We start from the raw sequence: 21,825 nt of genomic DNA, 5'->3' as shown, positions 1-21,825 counted from the left end.
CTTTCCCCCTCCCTCCCTCCCTCCCTCCCTCCCTCCCTCCCTCCGTCTCTCCCTCCTTCCTTTCCTTCTCCCTTTCTCCTTCCACTCTCTCTAAAAATCAACGGGAAAAATCTTCTTAGGTGAGATTAACAATAACAACAAAAACTGAGCTTTTTTTTTTTTTTTTTTTTTTTTTTTTTTTATCTGAGCTTCTTAACTACTTTGTCTATAGCTTGAAATCAATTGCATTATTCTTCCCGAGGACACTCTTCTTTCGGTTCCAATCTGGTCAGGTGGCTGCTAGGACTAGTTAGTACACAGAAGTCAGTTTAACCCTCCTGGTTAAATCTACCATTTCTTGTATTGCACGTTTTCCTCTTTCTTGGTTATCACTCTAACTTCACTGGAGGTATATACTCAGCTCCCTTAGGGCCCATGAAACATATTTTCTGAGTCCTGAAAGTCTAAATGTTTTTTTTTTTAACTTCTCAATCTACAATTTGACTGTGGATAAAAATTCAAGTTCAAAAGTTCAAGATAACATTTCTGCCCTGACCAGTGTGGCTTGGTTGGTTGGGCATCATCCTGTGCATGGGAAGTCAGGTCACATGCCTGGATTGTAGCAGTCGATCCATGTCTGGCTCTCACATGGATGTTTCTCTCTCCCCTCCCCCTTTCTCTGTCTCTCAAATAAATTTAACAATATTTTTTAAAGAAGGATAACATTTCCTAATGTAGTACAGATTGACTATTATATTGCCTTCAAGTACCCTGTTTCCCCGAAAATAAGACAGTGTCTTATATTAATTTTTTCTCCCAAAGTTGCGCTAGGTCTTATTTTCGGAGGGTGTCTTATTTTCGGGGAAACACGGGTAATTGGTTTCTTTTTAAAAATATTTGTATTGATTTGAGAGAGGAAGGGAGAAGAAGAGAGAGAGAAACATCCATGATAAAGAGAGTCACGGATTGGCTGCCTCCTGCACGCCCCACGCTGGGGATCAAGCCCGCAATCTGGGCATGTGCCCTGACCGGGAATTGAACCTCTGATCTCCTGGTTACTAATTCGATGCTCAGCCACTGGGCAGTAATTGGTTTCTTCCACTTATATATTCTGCTAGTCTGGCAAATGTACCAAAAGACAGCATTCTTAAATATTTCATGACTTTTTTATACTTACTATTTTTGTTTTAGAAAAGTTTTTTTTTAAAATATACTTTTATTGATTTCAGATGGGGAGGGAAAGAGAGATAGAAACATCAATGATGAGAGGGAATCATTGTCTGGCTACTGGGAATCAAGCTGGCAACCAGAGCATGTGCCCTTGACTTGAATCAAACCTGGGATCCTTCAGTCCACCGAGCCAAACCAGTTAGGGCTAGAAAAGTTTCTTGATTTAAGGCCAAATCCCAGTTGTAGTGTTGGAGAAATGGTATCAAAACAGCTTCCAAAACAAATGCTTTCAAGAGGGAGCTCTAAAAACAATCTTGCTAATAATCTTGAATTAGAAGGAAAATATTATGTATTTACTACATAAGGCTTTTAAAATTTAAAGTAAAGTAAATTAAAATTTCAAAATAAAATAATTTCCCCTCAAAATATTGAAGTTATTGCTGCATTGTCTCCCAGCTTCCCTCACTTTGTTGCTGAACTATCTTATCCTCATTGCCAGATCCTTTTTTTTATATATTTTTTATTTTTTTAATTTGTCTCCTTTTCCTCCAATTAATCAACCTCCCCTACCCGCTTCATTCGCTTTAAATCTATAATACATCCTGGTCAGCTGGGACGTATACAATTCCCCTAGTACTTCTTTCTAGGTGGCGCTGCAGAGAAGGGCAAAGCGGAGCGCGCCCAGCTGGAGCACGGATAGACTTTCCAGTAGGGGGCGTCTTTGCGTGGGTGCGGTGTCTCGGTGAGCCTTACGCAACGTGGGGGGCGGGGACAACTTTCGTCCCGCCCCCCGCCCTCGGCGGCGCGCTCTGATTGGAGGGAGCGACCATCACTCGACGGCGCCGTTGGAGTAGGAGGAAGAGGACCCCGGCCGAAGGTGACGCCGAGGCGGCGGCGGCGGCGAAAGGGAGAGCAGAGCCGACTGTCAGAGCGAGCGAGCGAGCCACTGCGGCGGCGACCCTGCGGACGCTCTGCCCCGTCCCTCTGCGGTGAATGGCGGCGGGATGGAGCCCGAGGGGAGCGGCGGCAGCAGCGAGGGCTCGGCCGGGCTCCTGCAGCAGATCCTCAGCCTGAGGCTCGTCCCGCGGGTGGGCAACGGGACGCTGTGCCCCAACGCCACCTCCCTCTGCTCCTTCCCAGGTACCTGCGTGCCGCGCCTTTCCCCTCCGCGTGCACACGGGGTCCCCCCGGCCCGAGATCCGGGGGCTGTTGTCCTTCTCCAGCGGGGGAGGGTCCCGCTCCCTCGGCCCAGAGCCGGGGAGCTCCTGCCGGGCGGACCCCCTCAGGCCGCTCCCTCCCGCCGCCGCCCCTCGGAGGGCGCGGCCGCGGGGGTCCCGGTCGGTGAAGGAAGGGAGCTGGGCCAGCACCCCCACCAGGATCGCTTTTTTGGAGTTTCCATTCGCCCTCCTTCAGACTCGAACTCGACAAGAGCCCCGGAGGCGGTCATCCCCTCCGGGATGCGCCTGGCCGGGCGGAGGGGCGGTCAGGGCTCTCCCTGCCTTTGTGTCAGGGCCAGGCTGCCCCCTTCGCCGGGAGGGTGCCCGCTGAGGGCTCGCACCCCCGCCCCGCCCCGCCAGCTCCTCTTTCTAGGAATCCCTTCCGGAGACTTGTTGCCGAGGCTCCCGCTCGCTCACGTGTTGGGCACCTTTGGCTCAGCTTCTTCTTAACTCTGCTCACCCCTCCCTCCACCCCCCACCCCGGGCCTTCTCCCGACAGGAGGGTTTTTCTTATTTATAATACAAGATACAAGGTAGCTATCCGTGCTGAAACCGGTTTGGCTCCGTGGATAGAGCGTCGGCCTGCGGACTGAGGGGTCCCAGGTTCGAGTCCAGTCAAGGCATGTACCTTGGTTGCAGGCGCATCCCCGGTAAGGGGTGTGCAGAAGGCAGCTGATGGATGTTTCTCCCTCATCGATGTTTCTAACTCTCTGTCTCTCTCCCTTTCTCTCTGTAAAAAAATCAATAAAATATATATATATATTTTTAAAAATCAATAAAAATATATTTTAAAAAGGATTTCCTAAAAAAAAATTAAAATAAAATAAATAGCTATCCAAAAGATTGGATAAATTACTTGGGAAAGGTCGCGAGGGGAGAGCGGGATTCCTGTGTGCTGGAGCTTTAAGGGTAAGATGACAGAACGCTAGCTGGCGGCTGAAGGCTGAGGTCGGGCTCCCAGCTAAGCCGATACTTGGCCTTTAGCAGAGAAAGCGAGAATGAGGCCAGAGCCCTGCAGAGGAAGGAGGATTGGATTACTGACTGGTTATAAACAAGGCATCTGTGATTTTTGTTTTGTTTTGTTTTTTCATCCACTGGGCAGCCACTGCCAGGCGCCATTCTGTGGACACCGGGGACTTGCCGTGTATTACCTTTCCAGGGTCTTCGCGGACAGGTTTGAGAAACAGCCGGTAATGGGGCCCATGCAGGTGTTAGCTTGTAATCGCGCCCCAAAGGGCCTGGGTTCCCACTGACAGCGCTGATATGGCATTCTGGAGACCCTGCCCCCAAAATGAAATGTCCATGCAGTCTGGAGGCAGGCACTACAGGACCAGATTAGTTTGTTTTTTCCCCCTCTTATTTCCCCAGCTCTTTATTTTGAGAATTTTCAAACCTGAAAAATGGAAATAATAGTATAACAAATACCCATATACCCGTGACTGAGATTTGTTATTCGTATTTAGGTTCTTTTGCTTCCTATAAATGGTGTATACATAAAGTTTTTACTTTCTGCAGGGCCATTTGAAAGGAAGTTACAGCAATGATGGCACTTAATGCCTATGGATCTCTTATTTGCTTTTATTTTTATTTATTTTTTTTATTTTTAAAAATATATTTTATTGACTTTTTACAGAGAGGAAGAGAGAGGGATAGAGAGCTAGAAACATCGTGAGAGAGAATCATCGATCAGCTGCCGCTTGCACACCCACTACTGGGGATGTGCCCTCAACCAAGGTACATGCCCTTGACCGGAATTGAATCGGGACCTTTCAGTCCTCAGGCCGATGCTCTATTCACTGAGCCAAACTGGTTTCGGCTAAAACAAGGACATTTTATATCATAGCCAAAAAATTCTATATCACACCCAAGAAATTTAACATTGATAGAATATTACCTAATGTATGGACCTTATTTTTTACTTTAAAAAAAAATTAGGATTTAGTCAAGGATCACACATTGCATTTAGTTGTCATGTCTGTTGAGTCTGGTTGAATCTAGAATAGTTCTTTCATCTTTGTTTCAGTTTCTTGAGATGGACATTTTTGAGGAATCCAGGCTAATTGTGTCTCAGTTTGTCCCACAGTCTAAGTTTATCTAATTGTTTCTAAATCATTACATTCAGACTAAACAGTTTTGGTCGGCCTACTACCTCACAGGTGATGTTATCCACATCCCAGTGCATCATATCAGGAGACATAGAACGTCTGGTGAAACGGTGTTTATCAGATCTCTCCATTGTAAGGGTACCTTAATCCCTTGATCTTTTTTTCCCCCCTTACCCAAGGATATTTTTCCATTGATTTTTAGAGAGAGTGGAAGGGACGGGGAGAGAGACATAAGACACCAATTGGTTGCCTCCTGCACACTGATCTGGGGATGGAACCTGCAACCCTTTGGTGCGAGGGGCAACACTCTAACCACTGAGAAACACGCCAGGGGGAACTTTAGTAATTTTTAAAATATATTTTTATTGATTTCAGAGAGGAAGGGAGAGGGGGAGGAAGATAGAGCTTACGCCTGCGGACTGAAAGTTCCCAGGTTTGATTTCGGTCAAGGGCATGTTCCTTGGTTTCGGGCACATCCCCAGTAGCGGGTGTGCATGAGGCCACTGATCAATGTTTCTCTCTCATCGATGTTTCTGACTCTCTATCCATTTCCCTTCCTCTCTGTAAAAAATCAATAAATATATTTTTATAAAATATATATTTTTAAAAACACTACAAAAGTTCACTTTCTGCCACTTTGCTTGGACGAAAGACCTACATTAGTACTGTTTTCACTAGTCTAAAAAATTCAAAGAGGATTTTCACTCTTCCAAAAAAAAGGACAAAAAGCAAAAATAGTATTCAGCAATAATTGCAGTGAGCCCTTATTGCAGGTAGCACACACCAGGAGCAGCAAGTGGCCACACCAAGTTCCTTCCCCAGGAACTATACTCAGCATCAAGTCCTCATAGTTTTGAACTGTCTGTGAGCAACTGTGCTTTATCTTGATTTATTTTGTGCTTTTTATGTTTATCACCTGGGGATATTTTCCCACTGATTTTTAGAGAGAGTGGAAGGGAGGGGAGAGACACAGAGAGAGAATCATTCTGCACATGTCCCCACCAGGGCCAGGAATTGAGCCTGCAACCTACGTATGTGCCCTTGACCAGAATCGAACGTGGAACCCTTCAGTCCACAGGTTGATGTTCTATCTACTGAGTCAAACTGGCTAGAGCAGAAAGTGAACTTTTAAAAACAGGAGATGCCTGTACACATTTGGCAAAGTGCAGGCTCTGGGCTGGGGTGTTCACTTGAATGTACCTCAAGTTGATCAGAATGTGATGAGGAAATACCCTCCCTGCTGTGTCTCATTTTTAGTTGGAATGATGGATGCAATAGATGCATGAAATTTGAGCTTGCTGACAGTGAATTTCATTCATTGACCAGGATCTGAAATAGTTCCTATTTTGGCCCCGCTGAGAAGGTTACTTTGATTTTATGGCAACTCAATATGGCAAAATCATTGCTCTGAAATATTCTGTGGTTTATCACTATCAGGAAGTTTTAAAATTAGTTTTTAAACCTGCATTTGCAATTTAACCATTTAGATTTCTGCCTAACCTTCCTTATTCTGAGTTGTTCAGTTTTCTTTTGTTGTTGCCATTTGAAAAAAAAATCTGAATGCCAAGAAAGGCAGACCTTTTCTTTATATCAAGAATGACATTAACTTTCTGAGCACATGAATTCCATTAAAAATCAATGTCAAAGTGTATCTTGTGATAATTAAACTAAAATAGAATAATATTGGGTTGTTGGTGTTCTGGGATCAAAAATGGGTCACACTTGGAGCAGTTATTTATTCACTTAGTCAACAAATATTTACTCAGTGCCTGTAGGATGCCTATTGTTTTTTAGGCACCAAGTACAGACGTGGTAGTGAACAAAACAAAGGAGCTTTCATTCTAGGGGGCGAGAGAAAAGAAATAAACAACATTTAAAAGTGTGGAAAGGAACAGCTGGTGGCGAATATGGGGCATGATAGGGAGATAGTAAGTGTCGGGTCTTGTGTGTCCAAGTGGAACCTTATTTTACAGAAGGTTGGAAGGCCTTTCTGAAAATGCCATGGAACCAAAATCTGAAGGAAGTGAGGAGTGATCCCCATGGCTGTTGGGAGAAGAGTATTCTGGGCAGGGCGCAGCAGGCTCAGAGACTCCTAAATAGGAGCTTACTTAAGAAATCAATAATACCTCCACATGCCCAAGGATACACTTCACACAAAAGACACCTCCAAATAGATCAACCAACCTCATCCAGACCCCACACAGGCACTCACAGATCAACACCCCAGCGCTATAACAACTCAGCACATCCAGATCTAAGCCTTCATCACTTGATTCAGCAGACCCTCAAGTTCCCCCAAAAGTTTCCAGCCATGTCTGAGAAGCAGCCCTGGGGCATGGGCGGGCGAGGAGCGAGCTGCTCTGGGCCCGGCCGGGCCTGGCCTCTGTTGCTCTGGTCCGCTTCACAATCAGCTGCTCCGGGCCTGGATGCTGCTGCTCCGGGCCTGGCTACTTCCGACCCGGTTGCTCTGGGCCCAGCCACTTCGGGCCTGGCCTCTCCGGGCTTGGCCACTCCCAGCCCAGCTGCTCCGGCCTGGCTGCTCCCGACCCGGCTGCTCTGGGCCCGGGTGCCCCAGGCCTGGATGTTCCGGCCTGGCTGCTGCTGTTCTGGTTCAGGCCTGGCTGCTCCGGGCCTGGCTGCTGCTGTTCTGGTTCTGGCTGCTGCTGCTCCGGAGCCTGGCTGCTGCTGCTCCGGGCTCAGCTGCCACTGCTCTGGGCCTTGTTGCCGCTGCTCCAACATTCTGTCTTTTTTTTTTTTTTAAATGCATTTATGTTGCAGTGTTGGCTGCTGAGTTGAGTTCTGTCTTAATCTTCGATTTTTCAAGATCTTCTTTTTATTCTTTCTTAAGTAATTTTACTATCTTTTGCTATAACTTGATTTCTTCACATTGAAAACTTCTTCGGTTTCTTCCTCTTCGTCTTGGAAGCTCAGCAGGCTGGCCTGCGGCATCCCTTTGTTCTCCGCGGCCTTCTGCACGGCTTCAGCCTGTTGCCGGGGTCGGCGCCGCCCAGGAAGCAGCCCCCGGCCTCGGCTCTGTGGCCCGTGATCAGCGGTCGAGGGGCCAGCGGCACCTCCCCCCCAGGGGCCCTGTCGCCTGGCTCCTTGCTGGCGCCCAGCTTGCTGGTGCCCGGCAGCAGCTCCCGCTCCTCATCGCGTTCTTCCCAGATTGGAGCTTTTGTCTCCTTCCCGCTAGGGCAGTCTAGCATCAGAGTCAACAGACCGTCCTCTGCGCGCAATGTGCGCGACTCCGGGGGCTCTGCTTTTCTCTGCTCCCCTGGGATTCCACCTCTCAGCCCCGTCTCCCTCTGTTTGAGGCTGGGTCCCCAGGGACTGGCCTAGAACTGGGGTTCAGCGCTGTCGGGTCTGGGGTTCAGCCCAGTCCGGGGCTTTTATTTCCTTCCTGCTAGGGAACGCCAGCAAGGAACTCAGCCTCCCCCTCCTCTCCGGCTCCGTCCTCTCCTTGCGCGTGCAGCATGTCTCCGTACCTTAGGCTTTTACAGCTCCTCTGATTTTCCTTCTGGTTTTCTCTTTCCTTCTTGTTGTAGAATTTTCAGTCAGTCGACTTTCTGTAGCTCTGGGCAATGTCCATTTTATATTTTAGTTGTATTTTATTGAAATTGATGTGTGCAGCTGCGGTTAGGTGTTTGCCTGTGCAGCCATCTTGGATCCTCCGTAGTTTGCCCACCCCCCACTTTTAGATACAATCAAAAGTCCAGGTTATCGTGTGTACTTCTGACTGACTGGCTATAAAACAGAGGTTCCTAACGCCCCTTCCATTTGATTAATTTTCTAGAGCAGCTCACAGAACTCAGAAAAAGTTTACTGCTAGATTACCAGTTTATTACAAAGGATATTAAAGGGTACAGGTAAACGCCAGACGAAGGAGATACAAGGGTGAGGTCTAGAAGGAGCGTTTGTCCCTGTGGATTTGCAGTGGTCCATCCACCCAGCATGGACATGTGTTTACCCAGCCAGGAGTTCTCTGAATTCTGCACTTTTGGCTTTTTATGGAGGCTCCATCAATTTTAAAAATATTTTTTAAAATAAAAATAGTAAGTTATAGGTAGAAATATTTATCTTTTTATGCTGTTTTTCTTTTCACTGAAGTGCCTGGCATTTGGAATGGGCTAAATAAATATTTGTTGAATGAATAAACTCTTAGTGTTGTTGCCACTGTAACAATTTATCCCAAATTCAGTGTTTTACAACAACAAAGACTTATCATTTTATAGTTCTGGAGATCAGAAGTCCAAAATAGGTCAGCAGTTCTGTGTTCCTTTTAAAGGCTCTCGGAGGACTTGGTTTCCTTACTTCCAGCTTCTAGAGGTCACCTGAAAGCCTTGGCTCTTGGCCTCTTCCTCCATCTTTAAAGCCGGTAGTATCTTTTTTAAAAATATATTTCATTGATTTTCTACAGAGAGGAAGGGAGATGGATAAAAAGCCAGAAACATCGACCAGCTGCCTCCTGCATACCCCCTACCAGGGATGTGTCCACAACCAATGTACACCCATGCCCTTGACGGGAATCGAACCTGGGACCTTTCAGTCCATCCACTGAGCCAAACCGGTTTCGGCAAAGCCTTAGTATCTTCAAATCTCTCTGCCTCTGACTTTCCTGCCTTCCTCTTATAGGGATCCTGTTATTATATTAGGCCCACTTGGAAAATCCAGGCTAACCTCTCAAGATGCTTAATCTCATCATACTTGCAAACTCCCTTTTGCCGCACACAAGTTCTGGGGATAAATATGTAGACATCTTTGGGGCCCATTTGTCACCAGTGCTTAATCTGATTTCCCCTTATAATCTTTTATTATAGACTATCAGATTTATACTTCAACTTCAGGAAGTGATGTGACTTTAGCTGCCAAAATAAACAAAGCTGATGATAATGCACTTGATTTAAATCGTGAACAAGGAAATACTGAGATATATATAGACAAAGGTTTTTGAGTATGTTGAGCCAGGGAAATAAAAAGTACTGTATGACAATCAATAAATGGCTATTAAAGAGAACAAATTAAGGTGCAGTAGATTAAAGGGAAATCACTTAGTGTGTTTTTTTTAAGTGTTTTATTGATTGGGGTTTGCCTTTGCTATTAGTCCTATAATCCAGCCATCCGAAAAGTGTTTTCTAAACCACTCATCTAATATAATAAAACCGTTTTTTCTGCATACAGTGATTTAAGTGGCACTATATAAAACATGTAAACACTCTATAAAAACTGAGGTAGCTAATGGATGTAGCTTAGGGTTGCAGGAGAGGGCAGCGTGCTTCCCCCTCAGAAACTCGGAGGTGCTGACCTGCTATGCCAGACCGTGTTTTGCCAAAGGCCTTTCAGCTTTTAAGAAATTTTCAGGGTGGTTTGGTAGTCTAGCAGGTCCCCTTGGGCAGGTCTTGTGCTCCAGAGAGGGCCCAGGCGAGTGTTGGTGAGTTAGTCTGCTGTTACAAAATACCACAGACCGAGTGGCTTAAATAACAGACATTTATTGTCTCTCAGCCCTGGCGGCTGGAAGTCTAAGACCAGGGTGCCAGCATGGTTGTGTGGTGGCGGGGCCCTCTTGGGTCACCTCTTGCTGTGTCCTCACATGGCAGGGAGAGAGGGAGAGATCCTTTTTCCTCTCCTTAGGCTACAGTATTATTAGATTAGAGTTTCAATAGATGAATTTTGGTGGAGCACGTTCAGCCCATAGCAGTTGGGTAGCACACCTAAGTGTCCAGACCCATTTTTAAAAATATATATATTTTATTGATTTTTTACAGAGAGGAAGAGAGAGAGATAGAGAGTTAGAAACATCGATGAGAGAGAATCATCGATCAGCTGCTCCTTGCACACCCCCCACTGGGGATGTGCCCGCAACCAAGGTACATGCCCTTGACCGGAATCGAACCTGGGACCTTTCAGTCAGCAGGCTGACGCTCTATCCATTGAGCCAAACCGGTTTTGGCTAGACCCACTTTTATAGATGTTAACTTAGAATGTCTCTGGCAAATCTAGGCTTCCCCTCCCTGATGGTTATGTGGCAGCCAGTAAGAAGCCAGGTGCCAGCCCGGTGAGTTGCTGCAGAAAGCAGTGCTCATCTTTAACATTTGGGGAGCTCCAACAGGACCCCAGAGCAGTGTCAGGTCAGTGGTGGCAGCCAGCGGCCAGCATGGCAACTGCTCTGCATGTTGGAGGCAGATTTGCAATCCCATTTGTCCACCCCGGGGCAGTGGTATTCCTCCAGCCTTCGCATAACTGAGGTGTACACTGGGCGGTGGTATGGAGGTCAGAGTCCGGGAAGGACTACGGGATGTAAGATGGGTTACCTGCTTTGGAAGGGAATTGCATGGCACTGTACCGTATCTTGGGGATGAGCTAACGGTGGGGTGGCGTACAAGGGGGCGTTAGGCTGGGGGCTAGATTGCTCTCACAGAGCCAGGGTGCAGCAGAAGCTGCCCGGGCAGGAGGGACTTGTGAGTGTCAGAGCTCTACTGGGTGCACTTTTATTGGGGAGAAGCAGCATCTAGACCCAGACAGTGAAACATCTGGAACTGCTGCCAGGAAGAGGGCCAGTCTCCTGGGCACTGGAAGCAAGAAGAGCTCCCGGCCCACACCTGGAAAATGTAGGTTTGCTTCCGAAGAGGACAGGACTCAAACCGAGGATTCAGAGTCCTGCCCGCAATTTCTGATCAACGCTGTTGACTGGAAAGGTTTTTTTCTTTGTAGAGGAAGGGCGGTAGTTAGTAAATATATATTTTTTATATACTACGTAGGTATTATTTTTATGTCACGTATTTAATTTTTAAAGTTGGGACACCACTATTTAATTACTTTATATTCCATATTTCATGATTTAACGTATTTTTATAGAATTCGCAACAAACAAACATCAATCCAAATACTAATAGACCAGTTTCAACAATGTTATAAAACAACTAGTGACCTGGTGCACGTATTCATACACATTGAAAGGGAAATAATTAGAAGAAATATTTTAATATTGCTATTCGCCCTTTCTCTATAATGGAAGTGTCAGAGATGAAAGAAAATTAGTAAATGTACATGAAATGTTTGCACCTGGCTGTAAAGTAAGTTGGGTTTCTGGGCTGAAGAAACTCCAAGGAGGCCAGTCACTAGGGAGAGGAAGCGGGCATCGCTATGTGACATCATTACCCGGCGCCCACGGCAGCCGTTTCCGGGCTGGGCTGTGGGCCGCATTTTGCACCATGGGGTCCTGGCAGAGTTGGCTGTGATTTGGTGGGGTGGTGGCGGGCCTGTGTCCCACTTAGGGGAAGACGAGTGTTGCTTTGTCGTTGCCAGGTCCGTGGTGCCGTTTATCTTTAAATGGCCAGCGAGCTTCTTGGCAGCTCCTGCACTGAGCGTCTGCCCCCTGGTGGTCATTGTGCTTCATAGCTACTGGTCAGATGGATGGACACCTGGCCTTTTATATATGTAGTTAGATTCTGGCCCTGGCTGCTGTTGTTCACGCACAGAAGGCTTGCAGGTTCAATTCCAGGTCAAGGGCATGTACCTCCCTTGCAGGTTCAGTTCCCTCCCCCACCCCACCCCACCTCATATCCCCATCAGGGTGTACGTGTGAGAGGCAACCAGTCGATGTTTCTCACAACTATGTTTCTCTCCTCTTCCTCTCTCTCTTTCTTTCCCCCTGCCTCCCACTTCCCCTCCTTTCTACTCTCACTCTAAAAAAAAAAAAAAAAAAGGAAAAAAATCCTCACTCTTAAGGTGAAGATTAAAAAAAGAGAGAGAGCTTTGATATTCTAAAAGGAGGTAGTGGCTTAATATTTATTGCACTGTCTTGAAAATGATTGTGGAATGAATATAATTGTACTAGAGGTCCGCCCGATGCACTAAATTCATGCAAGGGGCTCAGCGCTTGCAGCCACAGCAGCTGCCTCGGCCCTTGCAACCCTGGGTTCATCCGGAAGCTTGTCCAGACAGTCTTCTGCTGTTAGGCCTTTCATTCGATTTGCATATTACGCTTTTATTATTATAGATAGCTTTCCAGTTTAGGAGACTGAATAATAAAAAAGCAACAGGCATTGATTGCAATGAACTGTCAATGAATTTACGCTTGTAACTTCTTATGGGAGGGACATTATTTAGGGCAGTTTTCCAATCTGTGGGGATCGTTTATCTGGGATTGGTCAAATTTTTCTGTGAAGAGCCAGCTAGTTAATATCCTGGGATTTGTAGGCCATGTGGTCCCTGTCACTGTTTCAGCTCCTCTTCTGTAGCTTGAAAGCAGCCATAGACAAGACTTAAATGAATGGGCATGGCTCTGTTCCAGTAAGACTTCATGTGGTGGCTGTAGTTTGCTGGTCCCTCTAAAACCATCAATATTTAGATACCTGACTGATGAACCTGCATTGCAACTGAATGGCTTTGAGAGTGGCTGACTGGGTATAATGGCCACCCTTTGTGATGACTGCACTGGGAGAGGCAGTGACTTGTGACCTTCCTTTGCTTTCCCTTGTAGAGATGTGGTATGGTGTGTTCCTCTGGGCACTGGTGTCTTCTCTCTTCTTCCACGTCCCCGCTGGACTGCTGGCCCTCTTCACCCTCAGACATCACAAATATGGTAGGTTCATGTCTGTAGGCATCCTGTTGATGGGCATCGTGGGACCAATTTCTGCTGGAATCTTGACAAGTATGTTAGACATTAAAATATCAGTCAAAATATTTCATATGACTTAGTCAATTTAGAAATATGTCTGAGTAGGATGAAGAATGGTCTTTAACCACAGGTCCTTTTTAAAAATGTATTTTTTAAAAATATATTTTTATTGATTTTGAACCATGGACTCCAACCATGACCTTAAGGTTCATAGGTCAACACTCAACCACTGAGCCACGTTAGCAGGGCTGTATTTTTTTTCCCCTCACCCTCAGGCCCCCATGTTTGGCTAATATCTTTGAGTTCCTGAGTCAGGTTTCCTCTTGCTGGCTTCAGGGAAGCCGTGCTAAGCTTTGTGAGGTACATCTGACAAAGGTCCCCAGCAAAAGAAAGATATTTTGGAAGCTATTGGTCCTTCCTCATTAGCTGTCACTGACTGATAGCGTGGAAGGATGATTAATTACTTCCATTTGGTAGTTGGTTACTTTAAAGATGGAAGAATACTTCCAATGACAAGAATTCTTGTTTTAAAAAGGACCTGGTTATTTTTTTCCTCTCAGGACTTTCTGAATAAAAAATGGAGTAACTGCTGAAACCGGTTTGGCTCAGTGGTAGAGCGTCGGTCTGCGGACTGAAAGGTCCCAGGTTCGATTCCAGTCAGGGGCATGTACGTTAGTTGCAGGCACATCCCCAGTAGGGGGTGTGCAGGAGGCAGCTGGTCGATGTTTCTCTCTCATCGACGTTTCTAGCTCTCTATCTCTCTCCCTTCCTCTCTGTAAAAAATTAATAAAATATATTTTTAAAAAATGGAGTAACATTTACATTACAAATTATTTTTACCTGTGTTTTTTTCTTGGCTTTTCTCATGTCACAGGGATGAGAATAAGTTTAAATATTTAAAGCTCGTAATTAAATAGAAATAACATGTATATTTTATATAAATTATGAAGTATAAGAAAGCAAAAATAAATATCATCTATTTCCACATCCCTACATGATAACCACAGTTTGCATTTGGGTATATACTTTCAGACTTTCTTTTGGTTATACATGTAAAACATAAGTATATTCTTAAAAAATAGAAACATGATATTCCTACTAACTTGTAACTTTATTTCCCCTGTGAATTTAAACCTTGAGCTTCAAGCAGAAATCTCCCTTTGTCTCTTTGACTTGAGGGGGCTTTGGGGACAAAGTGGCCTCTTTTCTCTGTGTTCTGTAAATGGTGAAACCTCTGTGAGAGCACAGGAAGGAGGCCAGTTTTCTCCTGTCTGCAGAAAGGAATTTCCGTAACAGGCCTTACCCAATGTTTTTAACTGTACCAGTTGTCTTCAGAGACCCTCTGCTCCAGTTTCCTGACGAGTACTGGCTCTGAAGACCTGGTTCAGATTTCTCTTCAGTAAAACAGGGGTAAACACTGCCCACCTCATATGCTGTGTGCTGATTAAATGAAATAATGTGGCCCTGACCGGTTTGGCTCAGTGGATAGAGCATCGGCCTCTCGACTGAAGGATCTCAGGTTCGATTCACGTGAAGGACACGTACCTTGGTTGTAGGCACATCCCCAGTAGGGGGCGTGCAGGAAGCAGCTGATCGATGTTCCTCTCATTGATGTTTCTAATCTCTATCCCTCTTCCTTCCTGTCTGTAAAAAATCAATAAAATATATTTTAAATGAAATAATGTGTATATATAAAGTATTTAACATACTAATGCATAGTAATTATGCAATAAATGTCATATTTATTTCTGTCTTTAAGATTTTATGCCTAGAGTCTCTGTTTCCTTCTCATGTTGTTGTTCCTTGTATAAGCTTTTCCTTTCTTCCCATCTTCATCATCGAAATCCCACTTTAGGGCCCAGTTCAAGTTGCTTTGGCTTCTTTCTACCCAGCCACCTTTTTTGGAGCTAAATTATAAAGGGGCCCAATGAAGCATGTGCCTCTCAGATGTTAGCAGCACAGTATTGTATGCACTGCTACTGGAGGTGGGCATTTCAAAGTCATAAATGTTCCAGAGAAGCAACACAGGCAATTGGTTAATATTGTTCTTCTTCTTAAAACATGTTAATATACATTCAAACCACGTTTATGAACTGTGTGGACATGTGATTGAGACACTGTTTGTTTTGAATCATTCAAAATCTCTTTCATGCTTATGTTTCTGTCTTGTGTCCCCAACTAGATCATGTGTACTATGAAAATAGGTATCACACCTTACAAAACATAGAATTACATAAATATTTGAATGAACACACTGAGAATTTTGTTTGGAGCATTTGGGGGAGTCATTGGGAACTTTGGATCTGTTTTATTTATTTATTTATTTATTTTTAAAATATATATTTTATTGATTTTTTACAGAGAGGAGGAGAGAGGGATAGAGAGCTAGAAACGTCGATGAGAGAGAAACATCGACCAGCTGCCTCTTGCACACCCCCTACCGGGGATGTGCCCGCAACCAAGGTACATGCCCTTCCTTGACCAGAATCGAACCTGGGACTTTTCAGTCCACAGACCGACGCTCTACCACTGAGCCAAACGGGTTTCGGCTTTTTTTTAAAATATATTTTATTGATTGATTTTTTACAGAGAGGAAGAGAGGGGGATAGAGAGAGTTAGAAACATCGATGAGAAAGAGTCATCGATCAGCTGCCTCTTGCACACCCCCTACTGGGGATATGCCTGCAACCAAGGTACATACCCTTGACCGGAATCGAACCTGGGACCTTTCAGTCCGCAGACCGACGCTCTACCACTGAGCCAAACCGGCTTTGGCAAATCTTGACTTTCTTGGTAGATGCTGAGTATCTTCAGCAACTCAGATGTGTGCCTGAGTAGATACTCAGTTTCTAGGGAGTTATAGTGAATAACATAATAAAAACAACTAATGATATAGAGAACGGAAAGGAATCCCTGAGTATCCCTCCCTCACACCCTTTGAATTAATAAATTTATGGGCTTAGAGTCCTCGCTTCCTTTTCGTAACCCTCTCTTCCCTCTTCCATCCATTTCCTGAAGGGAATTCTGAGCATAGTAGAAAGTGGAGTGGGGATTCCCTGTGGCTTCTCCTGAAATATTTCTTGCTTAGTCTCACACAGAAAATTTTTTGTCATTTATTGCCAAGAATTTATTAGGTACCTGTTAAATGCATGGGGAATAAAGAGAAGTTTTTGAGTTTGTAATCAGATCATGTGTAAATTGCAATCTTTGTGATTTGGGTTATGACTTCCAGATGGTTTTATTCACTATGTCCAGGAGACTCTTGGTTTTAAGGAGTCACTTCTCAACACTTAAAAGCATATGTCACTAAATTGCAAACCTTATAAGGAATACTTAAAACCTAGGCTAGTCAGCAAAAGGAATAGGAGAAACAAAACATTTCTATAATATTTAAATTTTAATGTGAAAATCTGGAACATTTTACTTACAGTTGAATTTTAAGTGCTATAGCTTCATGATTATATTGATCTTGATTTTTCTTTTAACACTTGAATTTTTGAACAGGTGCCGCAATCGCTGGAGTATACCGAGCAGCAGGAAAAGATATGATACCATTCGAAGCCCTCACCTTGGGCACTGGACAGACGTTTTGTGTAGTGGTGGTCTCTTTTTTACGGATTTTAGCTACTCTGTAGCATACACCCTTATACTATGACTTCGAACCTAAGTTTTAAAGAATCCTCTGAAAGAACAAAATATGGGAAAAACACTATTTTCTTAGTTCTATAAATGGAAGCAACTTGGATGAAAAAGTATGTGAAGAATAGCCTCTCAGCATTTACCTTCATTTGAAGCTCCGAGGAATTGAAGCTCTTTTTGGACTATTGTGCTCAACCAAAACAAATCAAGTTTTATTTTGTTTTGATATTTAACATAAGTAGTTTTACAGGTACACCTTTACCCAAAGCCAAGGCAACGGTGCTTCTGGGTTTGCAATCTTCGTACTGAAATGTACAATATTCTGCGAGAAAATGCAGTGTTGCATTTTTTAGAAAAATACTGGTTTATTTCTGAGCAGAGCATAATGTACTAAAAATCTTATTTGATCTAATCATGATTAATATTTGGCAAGCTCTTTTTCTGCTACATTTTCATGATAGTAAGTGCCAAATAGGTTTTGGTTGAGTATAGCTTTGAACAAAATTGGGAAATAAAACGGGAAAAATATCTAGAATACAAACAGTGACTTTGATTCCACTCTTTTTAAACAAAGGAGATAACTACTGAATGATGTGACATTTTATGGATAACAATCTTGACCTCTGATTATTTAATATATCTTAAAAGATGTGAATTTGTTTTATACACTTTATCAAAATAAGCTAATTGAGACTTTTTTCAGAATTCCAGTACCACCTATTCCTATCACTTTTATTCTATTAGTTTTATTTGGTTTAATTAGAAACATACTCGGTTAAATTAAAGTTGAAAATTCTAAGCCAAATGGGTTAGGATACTCTTGACATTAAGGCACATTAAAAAAAGAAAGAAAGAAAAAAAAATACTTTAAACATCCTGTTATAGTTTTTATTGACTGCTTATTATTGGCTCTTGAAAAATTATAGAAGTACAGCTTAAACTAGCATTAGGGTTATTGATTTCTCTTATTAGCTACTTAGTCTTCTTAAATCCTTAGTGCTGGGTCTTCAGCCCATTTTTACAGTATTGTGTGTCACTCCCAGAAAGTGCCTAAAGTTTAATTTTCAAATATATCTTTTACTTTGCCCTTTATATTTTTCCTTTTGGAGAATTTATGTCCTTTAAGAGAGTTAAATATTGAGTTTTTTGAAATCCAATTTTAGCTATTTAAAATTTCTTCTACTGCCTAACTTTCTTCTTCATTAAAAGGCCTGAAAACTGTGACCTTCAAAACAGAAAGGATTGCAAATTAGTGTCTAACTTGATCCTGACCATTGAAACTGTTTTGTATAGAATACAATCAATGTTGTTAACCTGTTTTCAAAATAGCTTCTGATAATTAAGTCTGAGTTTCTAATGGAAAGTTTTCATTGTGAGAGTAAGGCTGACAGCCCATGAGGTCATGTATACACGACTGTGTCTGTTCTGCTTAAAGACCGGCTTTTGAATAAAAATAGCTAGGAGGACCAATTTACTAGGGATAGTCAAAGATAAAAACTACAACGGGGTCACGGAAATTAACTGGGCATTTTCTTTTAACTAATAGGTTATTAGGACCACTTTTCAAAATTATGGTGACATACTCAGACTAGGTGGGAAATTACAGGAAGAGTTGGAATGAGGATTACGCTCCAATGCTCAGATCCTTTCAAGCAAATTTTAAAGTTTAAAGTAGTCTTTATTTAAAGATTGTTTTTCATTTGAAGGAGCTGTGATTTTGAAAAGTAGCCGTTCAGTATCAGAAATTTGGGATGTTGTAGCCTTTATTGTAAGAAGTGATTTTAATCATCTCCATCAAAGTGTGGTGTTCACACACCATTCTTTTGGGTAGAATTTCACAAATTAAACAAGTGGGCCAGTGGTTGGTGGGCCTCACTCGCAGAATACTAATTTTTGAACATATGGATCTATGATTTAAATTTGGTTATTTTTCTTTTAGAGCCACGACACAAAAATTAATGCATTTTGGAAGGTATCTTCTGTTTCCATTTCTTTCATGTTTTCATATATTTTGATTATTCACTCTTCTTAAAAACTTCAAATAGAAAATATATCTTTAAATTGAATGTTTCTTCTATCCCAGTATGTGAACATTCTTCTGTGAATATATGTATATATATTTAATGTAAATTGAGCTTTGTAGCTTAAAATGTTTTCAGAACAAAACTGTCTTGTGTGTTTAAGTTTCTCACCTCAAATACACAATTATTTGGGAGTAGCTGCTCAGAAGAAAAAATATTGGCATTTGTGTTGAACATTTTATTTTATTATCTATAGTTTTTTAAGAATTTTTACCAACTGGCTTTCTTAAGAGACACATACAACCGTTCCATCCCCTAGCTGTGCATCCACTTTTCCTTTCTTTTTTTTTTCCTTTTTTTTTTTTTTAATGTCGGGGAAGGGCGACCACCCCCAACCATAAAAACTGATTTCTGGATTCTTTAAAAATGGTGTTTGGGGGTAAAGGCATTTCCTGAAAATTTAAGTCTACATTTAAATGTGTAATGAATATTCCAAGAGAAACGTGTGTCTGTGCTATTAACTTTTTTTTTGGCAGCAAAACATTACTTCCTAGGAAATTTCCAAACTAGTGAGACAAAGTTTCATGCAAATAATTACCTTTAAACCCTTCCTTATGTTGTTTAAGTTTTTTAAATTGTATGTTGGCTTTTGATTCCAATGCCCTTCCTGACTGCTCTGGTTTGAATTAAGTTCTTATTACAACTGCAATGCATATAACCTTCCTTCCCTAAGAAACCATTTCCTGGAATGTGAAGCCCTGGTGCCATTAGCTGTTTATACGCAGAACGTCTTATGTGCCTGCATTTCTTGTTGTGCACTCTGTTGGCTGGTTGTGACTAAAATCAGCGTAACTTTTTGTATTAATTATTTCACTAACTGCAACAGTCAAGATGATCAAATCTTTGTACGATGAAAAATTATTTAAATTGTATTTTTCTACTGATTTCTAATTCTGATATAAATGTTTATCAATAAAGAATTACTTTCAATTCTGTGAACTGGAACTGTTATTTCTTTTTCAGTTGCCAATGAGTTTAATCTTTTGTAATAAAGTTGTCTAATTTGTTCTTGTTTTTCCAAATGCATTTTTATTGATTTCAGAGAGGAAAGGAGAGGGAGAGAGAGATAGAAACATCAGTGATGAGAGAGAATCATTGATCAGCTGCCTCCTGCACACCTCACAAATGGGATCAAGCCCACAACCTTGACCGGAATCAAACCTGGGACCCTTCGGTCTGCAGGCTGACACACTATCCACTGAGCCAGACCAGCTAAGGCAGTTCTTGTTTGTTTTAATAACAGTACATAACATATGTTTAGCTATGTTAGAACTTCTTATTAATTTACGGTAAAATTCTTGTTCAAAGATGTGAGTACACAAATGCTTAGCTTGATGAATTTTTACATATTTTACACATTTAAGTGACTGTGGCTTAGATCAAGATACCGAACGTTTTTAGCATCCCAAAAGGATATATACAGAGTTCAGCAAGAAGCCCTTAAGATCTGCCCAGCCAGAGTGACTCAGTGGTTGAGCCTCAACCCATGAGTCAGGAGGTCACGATTTAATTTCTGGTCAGGGCATATGCCGGGGTTACAGTCTTGTACCCGAGTAGGGGTCGTGCAGGAGATAGCTGGTCAATGATTTTTATCATTGATATTTTCATTTCCCCCTCTTCCTTCCTCTCTGAAATAAATACAAATATATTAAAAAAAAAAAAGATTGCCCTTTAGGGCAAACCAGCTGGCCCCCACCTGTGCATGAGGCCTCTATCCGATCTAATAAAAAATATGCAGATTGACCATCATTCCAACACACAATAGCTGCCCCCATGTGGTCAAAGATGGCTGTCCTCATGGACACAAGATGGCCACCACAAGGTGGCCAGCAGGGGAGGGCAGTTGGGAGGCATCAGTCCTGCAAAGAAGGGCAGTTGGAGGCGATCAAATCTGCAGGGGAGGGCAGTTAGGGGTGACCAGGCTGGTGGAGGAGGGAAGTTGGGGGCAAACAGACTGGCAGGGGAGCAGTTAGACATCAGACTGGCATGGGAGTGGTTAGGGGGTGATCAGGCTGGCAGGCAGAAGCAGTTAGGGGCAATCATTAAGGCAGGCAGGCAAGCAGTTGGGAGCCAGCACTCCTGGATTGTGAGAGGGATGCCCGACTGTCCCTTGGGGGGAGGGGGGGGTGTCCCAGATTGGAGAGGATGCAGGCTGGGCTGAGTGACCACCCCTCCCCCCGCCCCCATGCATGAATTTGGCGCACTGGACCTCTAGTCTATAATAAAAGCCTAAGTGACCATTATGGTGGGAACCAGAACCACCGCTCAACATAGGAGCTGCCCCCTGGTGGTCAGTGAGCTCCCACGGGGCAGCCCACTCAGAAGCCAGGCTTACACTGGCCAGCACAGTAGGGATGGCAGGAGCAAAACATACAACCCATGTGGCACTAAATAGACTGCAAAAAGTACATTTACCCACAGTATGAGAACTGAACCAAAAATCTGATCGTTTGCCTTGCTCATTCTTAGCTGGTAAAATACATCGACTCAGAATTGTCACCCTCTCTGCATGTCTGCAAATAACCCCAGAAAGCACCCCTAATTTTGATTTTTGGGGTTACAATAGATTTTAGCAAGTAAACGAATACGAAAATACCAGCCTGTGAATAGCGAGGGTCAACTGAATCCCCATAGATATTAATCCCCATTTACTAAATTAACGAGGGTAGGAAGCACCAAAGACTACAAGTCCCAGCATGCACCGCTTCACCACGGAGCCCACGCTGGGATAACTGCCACCGCATTGGCCCGGAAGTGTCGCGTTACTCTCACGTACACTCCCTGCGCATGTGCAAACGCAGCGGGGGGGCTCGCCCCAACCGCCGCCGCCCCCGCCTCCACTTCTTGATCTATCCCCAGAGCTTTTTGCTTCGGGGTCAGCCGCTGCGGCCCTGTGGCCGGGCCCGCCCCGCGTGGCAGCGATATGGAGGAATTCGACTCCGAGGACATCTCCTCCTCCGAGGAGGACGAGGACTACGTGCCGTCGGGTAAGCGATTCCTCCTGAAGAGGCTCGCCC

At 43.6% G+C, this 21,825-nt stretch overlaps 2 protein-coding genes across 4 annotated transcripts in view; both read left to right on the top strand.

Moving 5' to 3' along the window:
* The first annotated feature begins 1,955 nt into the window (after window positions 1-1,955).
* Window positions 1,956-19,747, top strand: TMEM170A (transmembrane protein 170A). Of its 2 annotated transcripts, none has more exons than XM_084906787.1 (3): window positions 1,956-2,289; window positions 12,951-13,052; window positions 16,593-19,747. In XM_084906787.1, the coding sequence occupies exons 1-3, from the start codon at window positions 2,154-2,156 to the stop codon at window positions 16,721-16,723; spliced, it is 369 nt and encodes a 122-aa protein (XP_084762913.1). In that variant the 5' UTR covers window positions 1,956-2,153; the 3' UTR covers window positions 16,724-19,747. The 2 variants fall into 2 exon arrangements, with proteins under 2 accessions (XP_084762913.1, XP_084762912.1); XM_084906786.1 differs by having other exon boundaries at window positions 1,985-2,289; window positions 12,951-13,121.
* Window positions 19,748-21,567: 1,820 nt separating this feature from the next.
* The window catches only part of CFDP1 (craniofacial development protein 1), an 82,978-nt gene continuing 82,720 nt past the window's right edge, over window positions 21,568-21,825 (top strand). The window contains exon 1 of one of the 2 annotated variants that reach the window (XM_084906768.1): window positions 21,568-21,795. In XM_084906768.1, the coding sequence (XP_084762894.1) occupies window positions 21,732-21,795 (64 nt within the window). In that variant the 5' untranslated portion in view covers window positions 21,568-21,731. The remainder of the gene's footprint in view (window positions 21,796-21,825) is intronic. The other variant, XM_084906767.1, reaches the window with a different exon arrangement.

This window comes from Pipistrellus hanaki, assembly GCF_964339955.1.
Source record: "Pipistrellus hanaki genome assembly, chromosome: 15".
NCBI lineage: Eukaryota > Metazoa > Chordata > Mammalia > Chiroptera > Vespertilionidae > Pipistrellus > Pipistrellus hanaki.
This window is presented reverse-complemented; position numbering and strand designations above follow the sequence as displayed.

Bases quoted from the DNA above. Each gene is read 5' to 3' on its own strand.
- TMEM170A (XM_084906786.1), top strand. From the start codon at position 2,154: ATGGAGCCCGAGGGGAGCGGCGGCAGCAGCGAGGGCTCGGCCGGGCTC. The intron at 2,290-12,950 runs GTACCTGCGTGC...TTTCCCTTGTAG, and splicing joins CTCCCTCTGCTCCTTCCCAG to AGATGTGGTATGGTGTGTTC. The intron at 13,122-16,592 runs GTATGTTAGACA...ATTTTTGAACAG, and splicing joins TTCTGCTGGAATCTTGACAA to GTGCCGCAATCGCTGGAGTA.